General features: G+C 32.2%; 1 protein-coding gene across 2 annotated transcripts in view; it reads right to left on the bottom strand.

The window, feature by feature from the left end:
- The window catches only part of LOC114325331 (FERM, ARHGEF and pleckstrin domain-containing protein 2-like), a 176,785-nt gene that overhangs the window by 47,445 nt on the left and 115,075 nt on the right, over positions 1-14,265 (bottom strand). Inside the window, exons 8-9 of one of the 2 annotated variants that reach the window (XM_050648935.1) lie at positions 4,771-4,895; positions 2-271 (exon numbers count right to left, since the gene is read on the bottom strand). In XM_050648935.1, coding sequence (XP_050504892.1) covers positions 2-271; positions 4,771-4,895 — 395 coding nt within the window. The remainder of the gene's footprint in view (position 1; positions 272-4,770; positions 4,896-14,265) is intronic. The other variant, XM_050648936.1, reaches the window with a different exon arrangement.

Below are 14,265 nucleotides of genomic sequence, written 5' to 3'. Positions count from 1 at the left end.
CCTGTATCTGCCCTGTGAACAGCTGCGCGGACGGCGAGCGGAGAGCTGGTAATAGTGGCTTTCGTATGGATTGGGCTCATGATCGCAGACTCCTCGGGAGAGCTCATCGTCTGATTGGGGGGCAGAGTGGAAGGCCTGGTGTCGGGGACCGAGCTCCAGGATGTAGCTGTGCCGAGGTGGCGAGAGGCTGATTTCGTCGTCGGAGAACCCGGTCGTGGGCCCACATGCGCCCCCATCGAACCCAGCGACGCCGAGAGTTTGGACACTTCCACTGCGAAATTAAGCGATTATTACACAAGGATTTTTCTCTATTCACTACATATTATCTTCCAAACTACTACCACGATGGGTATACCAAAACCACTATATTAATTTAAACGAACCTTGAAGTAATATACACTCACCGGCACAAAATTCCGCCACCCAAAATTTTTGATTAAGCTTGACAATTTATAACTTTATTCAAAATAAATTATTAATCGAAGTAGCACAGAAAAGGACAATTGTTGTTTGTTTGGGTTTATATGACTGCGGACACTAAATCCATTCGCCAATTTTTCTATTTTTTATTTTATTAGTCATTTTTTCGTATCTTATCCTAAAACGAATACTAATATAATAAACAATTCTACTAATAAATAATTATTTTTGTATTTTTTTAATAATTTTTTATATATTTTTTTATTTATTTTTTTCTAAATTATGTTCTCAGAGTTCCACAGCAAAAACTGCAACACTCTTCTTTAGCCCCCTACTTAATTCGAACTAAGGACTGTCCAAGTTCGTCATTCATTTTTATCTACATATTTTTTTATATTTTTTTAATTATTATATATATTTTTTTCTATTTTTTTATATATCTTTTTTATATTTTTTCTTTCTTTTTTTTTTGTTTTTTTTTATTATTTTTTTTTATATTTCTTTTCTTATCTTTTTCTTTTTTTTCTTTTCTTTTTCTTTTAACATAAAACAATTTACAAGAAATACTTACTCTATATTTTACAATTACAATTTAAGCTTAATATCTAAAATATGTTTATACAATAGTCGGTATACCAACTCATTATTTTCTAATGTTAATAAATAATTTAAATTAATGGGATGGTGGACATCAGTCAAAGAATACAGTGAATTTAAAAACATATTAACTTTATTAGAGATAAGAGAACAGGTCAAAATTTTGTGTTGTAGATTGCCCAACTGTCCACAAATACATTGTGGACTATCAGCTATATTAATTTTAAATAAATATGATGGAGTAAGACAGTGGTCAAATCTCATTCTGCATATGGTTCTTGTCATATCTTTTGTCGACTCCATTTTAGAAAACCAAGGTTTATCCGTTATATAGTTTCTGATTGATCTGTAGTGGAATATCGTTCCCATGCCGCCAGATTGACAACAGGTGGAATACTTTCTTTGGTTACAACCTCCTGAGATTTTCAAAATTATAAATCATACAGGATGCCGAGGAAATTAAGATGAGAGAATTTTAAATAATTCACAACTCATCTGCTCAGCGTGGTAAAAGCTCCAACAAGAAAGTTTCCTTAGTACAAAAGAGTAAATGAACTAAAAATGTGTAAACATTTTCAATTTCTTTGCAACACGAAAATGCAGCAGCTGCATAATACTCTGGTTAAATCGGATAGTGCAGGAAAAGTATAGACTCTTCTATACTATACCGGTTTCGGAGTTCTTTTTTCCCTCATGAAAATGTTTATACATTTTTTTATAACTTTATTATTTGTTCTCCGATTTTCAAGATTATTGCATCAGTTTGGAGGTACATGTATTGATATTGATATAGTTTGTTATTATTCCGGTAACAAAAAAAAATTCTTACTTGTCATTATACGGAGTTGAATGGAAGCGTTGTATTTTCTTCTGACTGTAAAAAATTCTGAGATAAAATTAAAGAGCTGATTTTGTTTCATTAGATTAGATAAGAGGTTCTTGATATAACTCGTAACTGATTCGTTTATAGCAAATAATATATACAACTGGCATGTCTCGAATGAAGCCTCAATGTCGGACTCTTAAACATAAATATTTTAAATAAAGGTTGGATTGATAAGATTAGACTGGCCCGCATGCAGCCCAGATCTCAATTCTATTGAGCATTTATGGGATGAATTAAAAATAGCTATTCGCCGTCATCCTAGGCCTCTAGAAAATTTGGTACAGTTATGGCCCAGGTAGAAGAATATCTCCATGCAAGGATAACACATCTTTATTCGATGCCAAACAGATTGCAAGTAGTCGCTGCTTGCGAATTATATTGTTTTGTTGTTAATTTTGTTTTGTGTTGTTAATTTTAGTGCGTTTGATATTTCTAATTAAATAAACCTGCAAAGCAATGTTTTTATTTACAGCTTTAACAAGAAAAGAGATATTCGGATTAATCAACAAACAAGATATTACAAATATCTCCAGGATAATACAAAAGGAATATGAAACAAAATCAACCCTCCAATTTTTCCACAGAATTTTTTAAAATTTAGAGAAAATACAACGCTTCCATTCACCCCCTGTATAATGCCATCTAAGCAAAAATTTTTTGTTAGCGGAATAATAACAAACGATATTACATACATAAATACATGTACCTATAACATGATGCAAGAATCTTGTAAATCGCAGTACAAATAATAAAGTTATAAATTGTTAATCGTAATAAAAAATTTGGGGTGGCGCAATTTTGTGTCGGTGAGTGTATATTGACTTTTTGTAGGTACAATAAATACAAGTAATACGAGAAAATTTTAGAAGAGCTACCTAATGGTTGGCGATTTATACGTCACACAGAAGTTTATGAACTTCAAGCTCCTCCTCAAAACACTAAAAACATGGTTGCTTCTTTTTTATGTTATATATAATAATAAGTTTATCAATGACAGTATCCCATGTCATATCCCTAAACACGAAATAATCTATGATTTCAGTACTTAGTATATTTTTGGGATAAATCACTGATTTTTTCTGCGTAAAGGGTACCCCTGTTATGTTAGGTAAGATGCCATTACCCCCAGAATTTCATTTTTTTTCATTTTTCTACGTTCTATGCGATTAGAAATAAGACTCAGCCCATTTTTAGATCGCCACCCCCTCTTCTGGCCCCAAAGAGATCATTTTTAGTTTTTATTTTTTTTTTGTGGGTTCCAATCAATTTAACTATGTCCAAAAATTCTCACACGTAGTTGATTTTTTTACAAAACTTGTAATGTACTTAACTTAAAAATGAACTTTTCTCCGAAAAAAAGTATAACTTTTTTTGAAAATGCCCGCAGGTCTATTTTTTTAATTTTGTATATTTTATTAAAATATATATTTTTGGGTTTCACAGATTTTTCCGTAAGGTGTGCTACCTTCAAAATCCCAAAAACTTGTTTTTGGGGAGTTTCCCTATTTTATAGATTTCAAAATAAATGAAATGAAGGTTTTTTTGTGTTATATACAATTTGAAGTAACTGATTCCTTTAAGACATTCAAAAATTGGGCGAAAAACCATTAAACCATAAAAACATGTTTTTCAGTTTTGAAGGATCATATATTTCAATACACTTTGAAACCTACCATTTTAATGTCACATAATGGCAAAAATTTTAAAAATCCAGCAAAATCTTCTAAAAAAACTTGAAAACCGGATTTTTCGTATGTTTCAAAAAATATCTACCTTCCCTGAATATGGGAAATACATTGTCTCATGTTACTTTATAAATTTTTTGAAAATATGCTATGTATTTAAATAAGTAGAAAGGCAAAAAAGTTGGATATATCCAGTAAAACCCCCCGAAAAACCCTTTAAACCCTGTTTTTCGCATAAACCATGATTTTATTTGTTTTTTTGTGCCCTAAAATTATTCTTTGTCATATATTTTTTGAATGTGAATTGGAGACGCTGGTTCAGCTTATATCGATCGCAAAAAATTTGATTAAACCCACAAAAACTCGTAAAAACCTTAGAAACCATGAATAACATGTTTTTTTAAGTAATTTAAAGGTGGTTCGCCAAATATTTTAATTAAAAGCATAAAATATGGGTGCGAATTTTTGAAAATTTTAAATTGATTGCAACTCACCAAAAAGAATAATAATAATAATAAATAAATAAAAACGAAAATATGTATTTTTGGTGGGTGGAGCGATAACAGTGCACTCTGGGTCTTAATTTTTAATCACAGAGCGTAAAAAATCAAATAATTGAATTCTGGGAGTAAGGGCATTTTGCCTATCATAACGGGGGTTACCCTTTGTTTCTATTACATCTCCCCCCTTTGAAAACAACTTATTATTTTCGTGCTTGTTTAGTTTTGAGGTAGTGCATATTCATCGCTGTTTTAGAGTAGCATAAAAAGTGTTAAAAATGCGCTCATATCGAGGGGTCTAAGCCAAACCACAAAGCTCAAACACAGTACCTACTAAAAATATCGCAACTTCAATAATAAAGTGGCACAACTAAAAAAATATGACTTTGCAGAAAAGGCAAAAACATTTCGATAGTTAGATATTAATCTCTACTAAACCTACTCAGGTAAAAAAAATCTACCCACAGGAGTATCCGATTTCATCGTGTGTTGGCATTAAATCAATAGAGGGCACTATGTTCAGTCATTTTATGACCAACTTAAGAATTTTGAGTTGTGCCACTTAATAATTTTGAGTTGTGTCACTTAATAATTTTGAGTTGGGTCACTTCTGAATTTTGAGTTGTGTCACTTTATTATTGAATGTGCGATAAACGAAAAAAAAAATTATTGGAGTACGTACCGCTCAGGTTGGTGTCAGCGAGAGGTAACAGAGGATGCGCGGAAATGCTGTTCCCGACAGTTGTCGAATGTGAATGCATGTTGGAGGCGCTCGAGTGCGCGCTAGAATGGCGAAATGATTGTGACCTGCGGGGACAACAAGAGAACGAGGAATTGAGAAAGACAATAATATATCACTATTATCATTTCTACACACTTAACAGTTCATATCTCTAACGTAATTCAACTAAGTTAAGCCTTTTTGTGAATAGGTCGATTTTTTACTTTACTTTTTCGCTTTTGTATATGGAGCACAGTAAATAGTTTTATAATATGTCGTTTCTATATTCGCTACATTCATTAGATATATCAACAGATAACGCTCGTCCATATGTTCTGTACGTATTATTTATAAAAATCGATTCAAATTTTTCGATTTTTCTATCAAAGACGTCAGGCCAATGATTCGAATTAATATTCAGATAACCAAACAAGAAAAAAAAGATTACTAAATAATTGTTAAAGTAATGAATTTATTGGCGCATTGGGTTAGACAACATTGTGAAGTTTTGTCTGGTCCTTCGAACCAGATTCGTATTATTGTGATAATATTATGCTAATACTGTCGATATATGTTTTAAAACTTCCTTTCAATTATCGCTTGTTATTAACGTTGTCTAGGACACGCAATGAGGGGACTCCAATATAGACTGCTAAGACTGATAGATAATACAGGGAAAGATTAGAGGAGAAAGGAGTATAGGAAAAAGGAGAGTGCCCTGATTGAATAATTTAAGGGAATTGTTTAAATGCAGTTCTATAGAACTCTTCAGAGCAGAGGTAGATAGAGTAAAGATAGTGATGATGATATCCAACCTCCGAATGGGAGACGACGCTTAAAGAAAGAAGAAGATTAATGTTGTCGTTTAGATAAATTCGTTGGTCCTTCGAGAGCAGGATTGTTCCATTAGTTTGTGAATTTTGCGCTATTTTACCACCTAAAATTCTCGATATATGTTTTGAAGATTCGATTGAACAACCAACTAGACGTACCAACAATTTTCTTAATTTTAGAACAAATTTTAAAGTATTAACTAAATCCAAGAGCAAGGAAACTTCTAAAATAATTTTAATCCGGTAATGATTAAAGAAAAACTTTATTATGAACAATAAAATCCATAGAATATTTTTTATCCTTGTTTTTATGCTTGTTCTGCTAGATATTGAAGACGAGCGTTATCTGTTAACAAAAATATTAGATTTATCTATCATGCGCTGATTTCTCTGATATAATTATACTGTGTAATAACTGTACAAGAAATTAGACAATCAAATGTCACTACTTTTGACACATTCGTTCGTTGACAGGCTCATAAAAGTAGAGAGAGTGTTGTTATTTATATCCGAATGTCAGTACGAAATCCTTGAAATTTTTACTACACATTTCAGATATAGAGGGGTTTTTAAGAGACTGAATACAGTTACTGAGACAAATGTAGACGAATATTCCTGAAAATATCATCGTCACAAACAAATTTTCGTTATAATTGATGGATTCGACCGTTACTTGATGGAAGTTCATTTTATCTAACAATAAAACACTGAAAACGTTTGTTTTCTATACTTCCACAAAATTTATTATAACTATGTGACTACAGCTGTTTCGGCAGAGTGCCTTTCTCAAGTGATTTAGTGATGTGTTTGCCTTTTTAAAGTCTTTAACTGAAGAAGTTGAGGAGTGGGGAGCTGTTTGTCTCGAGTTGGTCATTCAGAATTATATCTGTATTTTTTAATTTATTAATTTCCATAGATTCTAATAAAGATAGCTTAATGCCTTTATTTTGAATATGCAGAATTTGAAACTCTTCATTAAAAGAATGATTATGTTCTAGAAGGTGAAGTGCGTATGTAGAAGTATCTGTTTTTCTATTGTTGAAAGTCCTTTTGTGTTCTGCTACCTGTTTGTCAAAGGATCTGCCAGTTTGACCGATGTAAGTTTTCGGACAGTCACCACAAGTTAGTCTGTAGACACCACTCTGTAATTGTTTTCTCTTTCGGCTCTTATTGTTCTTAATATATTTGCCTAAGTTGTTGTTAGTTCTGAAAGCTGGTGTTATTCCTTTCTTTTTTATGTATCTGGCTATTTTTGTTGTTATCTTGCCAGTATATGTGATAGAGCAGAAGGTACTGGGTTCTAGTACCTTCCTAAATTAGTCTATCCACCAACACAGAAAGAACCCAGTGCCTTCTGTTCTATCACATATACTGGCAAGATAACAACAAAAATAGCCAGATACATAAAAAAGAAAGGAATAACACCAGCTTTCAGAACTAACAACAACTTAAGCAAATATATTAAGAACAATGAGAGCCGAAAGAGAAAACAACTACAGAGTGGTGTCTACAAACTAACTTGTGACTGTCCGAAAACTTACATCGGTCAAACTGGCAGAACCTTTGACAAACAGATAGCAGAACACAAAAGGGCTTTCAACAATAGAAAAACAGACACTTCTACATACGCACTTCACCTTCTAGATCATAATCATTCTTTTAATGAAGAGTTTCAAATTCTGCATGTTCAAAATAAAGGCCTTAAGCTATCTTTATTAGAATCTATGGAAATAATAAATTAAAAAATACAGATATAATTCTGAATGACCAACTCGAGAAAAACAGCTCCCCACTCCTCAACCTCTTCAGTTAAAGACTTTAAAAAGTCAAACACATAGTAAACTAAATCATTTGAGAAAGGCACTCTGCCGAAACAGGTGTAGTCACATAGTTATAATAAATTTTGTGGAAGTATAGAAAACGAACGTTTTCAGTGTTTTATTGTTAAATTTTTGTTATTTTCTTGAGAACGCAATGCAATATATTTAGGCCATCGACAGCCATCAAATTATAATCGTGAGGTGATTCCATAATCACAAATTAGAGATCCAAGTTGGAAAAATGTCAGACAACCAGTGAAAGTACAAAAAAAACTTTTATTTTTAATAAATTTAGATGTGTGTGTTAAAGAAAAATATTGTGGACATTAAAAATAAAATAAATATTTGTACTCTTCTTTCTCTCTTACCAGTCCTTTTTTACGAAATATGTAAAGGATATGGTTTTCTTTATTCGTGTCTATCGTTACAGGCTATTTTGGCACACGTGCAGGTAAAGCCTTTCAAACCTATAATAGTTTTTGATCCTACAGACCGTAGTCTGGAATTATTTCTTCCTGGTGTTGCGCCTGTAACATCATAAAGAAATGTTGTGGGGTGACATCAAGAAGAAATATTGTGGGATGCCAACAGCAAAATAGTGTTACAAGTGGGAGAGGAAGTGCTAGGAGAATCATCTGGTACAAACTTGGTGGCGGAACGATGAAGTACAACAGAAGGTTAGGGAGAAGAAAGAAGCTAGAAAGAAGTATGACAGGTCTAAAAGAGAGGAAGATAAAGATACATATAAGGTAGCAAAGAGGGAGGCAAAGCGTGTTGTGGCTATTGCTCAGTAAAGATCGTTTGCACAGCTCTATGAAGAGTTGGAAACACCCGAGGGGATGAAAAGGTTATAGAGCATTGCTAAAGCAAGGGAAAAGTCATCAAAGGATTTGACTCACGTGTGTCAGATTAAAATTACGAGCGGAAGAATGTTAAGAACCAATGTTGAAATAATAGTCCAGGGTAATAAGGATTTTCTCAGGACACTCAAAGATCCAGGTAGCTGACTACTTTTTTATTTATTGTAGACCTATAGGAAGAAAACCTACCTGTTTCCTGCCTAGAGTTCGCGTCCGTTTTTTTATTGTTAACAATTTATTGCAAAAATCGCGATTTTTTTCGATTTTTTGCACCCTATGCAAAAGCTAAACAATTGACATAAAACTACAAAATTTTATTTTTTAGAACATTGAAAAACCTTCAAAATACCGATTTTTGAAAGGTAAAAAGTTAATTTGTTGCTTCGCAAATTGCAAAATAAATGAAAATGGATATTTGTTAATAACTTTTACTGAACTTAACTTAGAATTTTGTGGTTTCACCCAAAGTTGGTTATTTTGGTACTTAACAAACCCTCAAAATTTGAGACCGATCCATTAATTAGTTTAAAAGTTATTCTATTTGTTTATCCCAGACATTTATTTTGCTATAACATAAGACAGAAAATAATGAACATTGGGCAATTCTGAGTATGCCAAACGAAAGTAGAAGACTGATAGTATCAAAATGTATTAAAAAAAGATAAAAAAATTAATCAACATAATCAAAAATCCTAAAGCCAAATTTTTGAAATTTTGTAGTTAATAAACATTTAGAATAACTTGACAAATATTATCCGTAGGAACAACCTTTTTATATATTCGGAAAGCTAGTATTTTAACACGAATTTTCAAATAAAAAAATTTATCCTGGGTTCATTAGGGACAAAGTTAGCCATTTGTTTTTTTTTAATTCACAGCTAATTTGTTTATAATAATTAGGAATTTCATTGATACCATTTTAAATAATGGGATTTGTATTTTTTTGTTAAAAAATTTGCATAAACATTGTATCTTCACAGCACCCTCTACGATTTTTCAAAATTGTAGTTCAAACAGTTACTAGAGGGAACCTACGAATCCACCGAGTTAATATAACGAAAAAGCAATTTCAAACTAATACAATTTTCTGTATCTCCGGATCAACTCAATGGATTTTCATTTTTATTTATTTAATTCATATGTAATTTCTACGTACATTACAAATATGCAATTTGTTTATAAATTTATTAATTAATAATCAGTCTAATTTGTTTAAACAATTCTTGAAAAAATATTTTTTTACAAAAATCTATTTTTTTAATCATAGTATCATTAATGATCATACAAAAAGTTTAATATGATCATACACTTTAATAAATAAATTATTTTTATTAGATAATTATTTATTGAAGATAATTTATTTATTAAAGTATACCTTAACTTTTTCTATGATTAATAATGATAGTCTGATTAAAAACATTAATTTTTGGGAAAAAATTATTTTTTCAAAAATTGCTTAAACAAATTAGATTGTTTATTAATTAATAAATGTCAAATTGCAAATAGACAAATTACATATTTGTATTGTACAGAAAAATTACATACAAATTAAAAAAGAAAGATCAAAATATATTCAGTAGATCCCGAGATATAGAAAATGATAGTAGTTTTAAGTTGCCTTTTTTAGTTTTTGAAGTCGTGCATTTGTCGGCTCCCAGCTCCCCTTCACTTACCACAACTAGTCACCAATTGAACTATATTTTTAAAAATTCGTGTAACATACAACTTTTCGAATATGTAAAATGATTTTTTCTACGGACAATATTTTTAAAGTTGTTCTAAATGTTTATAAACTACAAAATTTCAAAAATTTGGCATTAGTATTTTTGACTATATTAGATAATTTTTTTATATTTTTTTAGTACATTTTGATAGTATCACTTTTCTACTTTCATTTGACATGCGCAGAATTGCCTTATGTTCATTATTTTCTGTCTTATGTTATTGCAAAATAAAGGTCTCTGGGATAAACAAATAGAATAACTTTTAAACTAATTAATGGATCGGTCTCAAATTTTGAGGGTTTGTTAAGTACCCCAATACACAACTTTGGGTGAAACACTAAAGGTCTAAAGTAGTTTTAGTAAAAGTTATTAACAAATAACGATTTTCACTTATTTTGCAGTTTGCGTAGCAACAAATTAACTTTTTAACTTACAAAAATCGGAATTTTGAAGGTTTTTCAATGTTATAAAAAATTAAATTTTGTAGTTTTATGTCAACTGTGTAGCTTTTGAATAGAGTGCAAAAAATCGAAAAAATTGCGATTTTTGCACTAAATTGTTATTAATTAAAAAACGGACGCGAACTCTAGGCAGGAAACAGGTAGGTTTTCTTCCTATAGGTCTACAATAACTAAAAAAGTAGTCAGCTACCTGGATCTTTGAGTGTCCCGAACATGGTCTATTTCCAGCTTATTACCCTGGAGTATAAAGAAAATATGGTATGAATACTTTAGAATGCTAAACGAAGAACACCAGAGAAGAGACAGAAGATGCGCGATTCCAAATGAAAATGTAATAGCGGGAATAGCGAGGATGATATTGTCGAGGCGTTAAATAGGATGAAGAGTGGTAAGGAAGGAGGACTTGATGGAATACCTGTGGAGATTTGGAAGAGGGGGTTGATCTTCTTCAAGTGCCATCTCCGCGATGGAGGTCGGCAATCATCATAGCTATTCGGACTTTAGAGACGGCTGCTCTGAAAAGTTCATTTGATGTACCATTCTCTCAGGTTGCGCAGCCACGATATTCTGTGTCTCCGTATGCTTCTTTTTCCTTAGATATTTCCCTGTGTGAGTTGGAGCAAGGGGTTGATGTTTTGTGGCAAATGATGAGTAGGATGATGAGAAAGAAAGGATGCCCAATGGACGGACAGTGAGTGTGATAGTATCCTTGCATAAAGATAAAGGATACCTTCAGGACTGTAACAACGATAGAGGAATAGAGTTAATGTCACACACAGTGAAAATTTAGACAGAAATAAGTGGCGAAGAAGAGTAAGGAACACTGACCCCTGAAAAGGGAAAGCCTGAGGAAGAGAAGAAGAAGGTGCACCTGCGACTGGTGTAGACAATATCAAAGACGATTCATATCAACATCAGAAGGAATATTGCACCAGTAATGCAGATCTTCAGCTACAGCGTTGATAATGTTAATATTTTTCTTCTTTTTTCTTGTTTAATGTTTTCTCAACACCAAGCAAAATTTTTTTTCAAACCTGTACGTATAATTTACAGCTAAATACACTAAATCGCTCATCCGGAAGAAAAGTGACACAACTCAAAAAATGCATAATTCCAGTTATCTTGTTAAATTGACTCCAAAAATCCTACACTTTTACCAGGGAAAAAAGTCGCATAGATGTTTACTTCCAACTTCGTAAGATGGCGGTAGTGTCATTATTCATTTGGCGGTATATAAATATTTTTATTACGGAACAATGCCACTTCTCAGTTATGCTCTCACATTTGACGTGAACGTATTGTTATTTATCACGAAAACCTAATATTTTAAAAGAAAAGTGACAGAACTCAAAATGTTGATCTTTTTTTCTTTGTTAAATTATCAGATATCATAGTTTTTTTGATTTTGCTTCTTACACAATTAGAAACATTCACTTATCCGAATTCTTCGTTTTTAATTTATAAATTTTAAAAGTTGTTACAGTTTAAAAAGTACAATTTAAAATCTAAAAAAATCATTTTTGTCTTCCCTGAAAAAAATTGTATGTACATATTTTGAGTTGTGACACTATTCTTCCGCATGAGCGAAATATACCGTTAAATACCATAGTTAGACGTATCAAGCAAACAGTATACACTTATTACAACAAAATGAAATATAGAAACGACATATTTTAGATGTAATCTCGTTACGACATATAATCAATACCCTTCCTCCTTCCCTGTTTTGACAGTTATCTACATGTATAACAATCTGTCGGAAAACAGCATTTACCATATTAAATGCTACAGAACAACCATGCTCCACACTTCACAAATCAGCTACCTATCTTACTTTTACAAGAAATAGTCTTACTGGGAATCAAGTTCAAAAAATAGTTACGTTACTCGGAATAAGCAAAAAAGCAAACTATTTACTGATAGATTGCTGTTACATATTATCACATCGATACTTGCCACATTCAATTTTTTCTACTTGTCTGCTTAACATATCAAATAAATATTTTGTATGTATCACATAGACACACAAAACTTTCATGTTTAAACTGCCAACAGTTGGCTCATCTGCGTTGTCATTAATTTGAAGTTTTCCTCTTGGATCACTAGAGGGCGCTGTACCAATTTGTTCAGTCTTTTCAGACCTCTTATTCATCTATCTCTCCGTAAATATCTCTCTCTTGAACCATCACTCCGAAAGGAGTATTGGATGCATCTGCGTTTCTTGGCCGGTGGTGCAAGACGACTGGTGGCCAACCAAGCGCATCTTCTTTGAGTTTATTCTATGGTTAATCTGCATATCAGTTCCTTCCATTCTCTTCTGTTTCTTGCTTTGTTTTTCACTTCCCGCCATCGTAAGCCGATTCTGTTGGGTTCTCTTAGTTCAAGAGGCAGCGCTGAAAAATTTCTCTGAATTTACTAAAGCTAGTTTTTTCACAGTTGATTACCGTGATTGTATAGAGAAACATACTGCGGTCGGTCAAGCGTAACGTAGAACAGGTGGTACTGACAGCTTGTCAAAGTTGCTTAAAGAGGTAACTAAATCCATTTACTAAGGCTGAAAATCAGTACAGACATTCTAAATTAAATATAAAGAAAAGTTATTATACACGGTCAGCTGTATGACGGGACAGAGCCGGTCGGTCGGCCCCAATGAATTTACAGGGTTATTCACTATATTTTGATCCCCTCTAAACTGCTTTATTTACAGAATTAGAAAAAAAAATGTAAAATACAAAAGTTATTCGATGCTTTAATTATGATTTTTGTGATTCGAATTATGATAATTATAATATCGAACTAGTGACGTCATCCATCTGGGCGTGATGACGTAATCGACTATTTTTTTATGAGAATAGGGGACGTGTGCTAGCTCATTTGAAAGGTTATTCAATTCCCTATTCAGTAAAATAAACATTAACATGATTGGTTATACAGGCTGTCCAAAATTTTTTTTTAAATTAAATTAATTGTTCAATTAATAATTCAAAAATTTTGTTTGGACACCCTGTATAAATAATGATTTTAATGTTTATATTACTGCATAGAGATTGAATATTCTTTCAAATGAGCTAGCACACGACCCCTATTCTCATTTAAAAAAATAGTCGATTACGTCATCACGCCCAGATCGATGACGTCACTAACGATATATATGTCAAAAAATCATAATTAAAAATCGAATAACTTTTGTATTTTACATTTTTTTCTAATTCTGTAAATAAAACAGTTTAGAGGGGGGTCAAAATATAGTGAATATCCCTGTACATTCATTGAGGCCGACCGACCGGCTCTGTCCCGTCATACAGCTGACCGACTATAATAACTTTTATTTATATTCAATTTAGAATGTGTGTACGGATTTTCAGCCTTAGTAAATGGATTTAATTACCTCCGCAGATAAGCAACTTTGACAAGCTGTCAGTACCACCTGTTCTACGTTACGCTTGACCGACCGCAGTATGTTTCTCTATACAATCACGGTAATCAACTGTGAAAAAACTAGCTTTAGTAAATTCAGAGATTTTTCGGCGCTGCCTCTCCATCCATCTGGTTACTGTTTTGTTTCAGGTATTATCTGGCATTCCCCTCTTTCTTGTCCCTTCAGGTTGATATTCGAGTGCTTGTCTTGTGATGTTATTAGGATCTTTACTTAACGAATGGCTAATCCATTTCCATTTTTTCGACTTAATATTTGTTATTATACTGGTTTGTTTTGTTCTTTTTCATAATTCTACATTCGTTATTTTATTAAGCCAGTA

Source organism: Diabrotica virgifera, chromosome 4 (assembly GCF_917563875.1).
Source record: "Diabrotica virgifera virgifera chromosome 4, PGI_DIABVI_V3a".
In the NCBI taxonomy this organism is placed as follows: domain Eukaryota; kingdom Metazoa; phylum Arthropoda; class Insecta; order Coleoptera; family Chrysomelidae; genus Diabrotica; species Diabrotica virgifera.
This window is presented reverse-complemented; position numbering and strand designations above follow the sequence as displayed.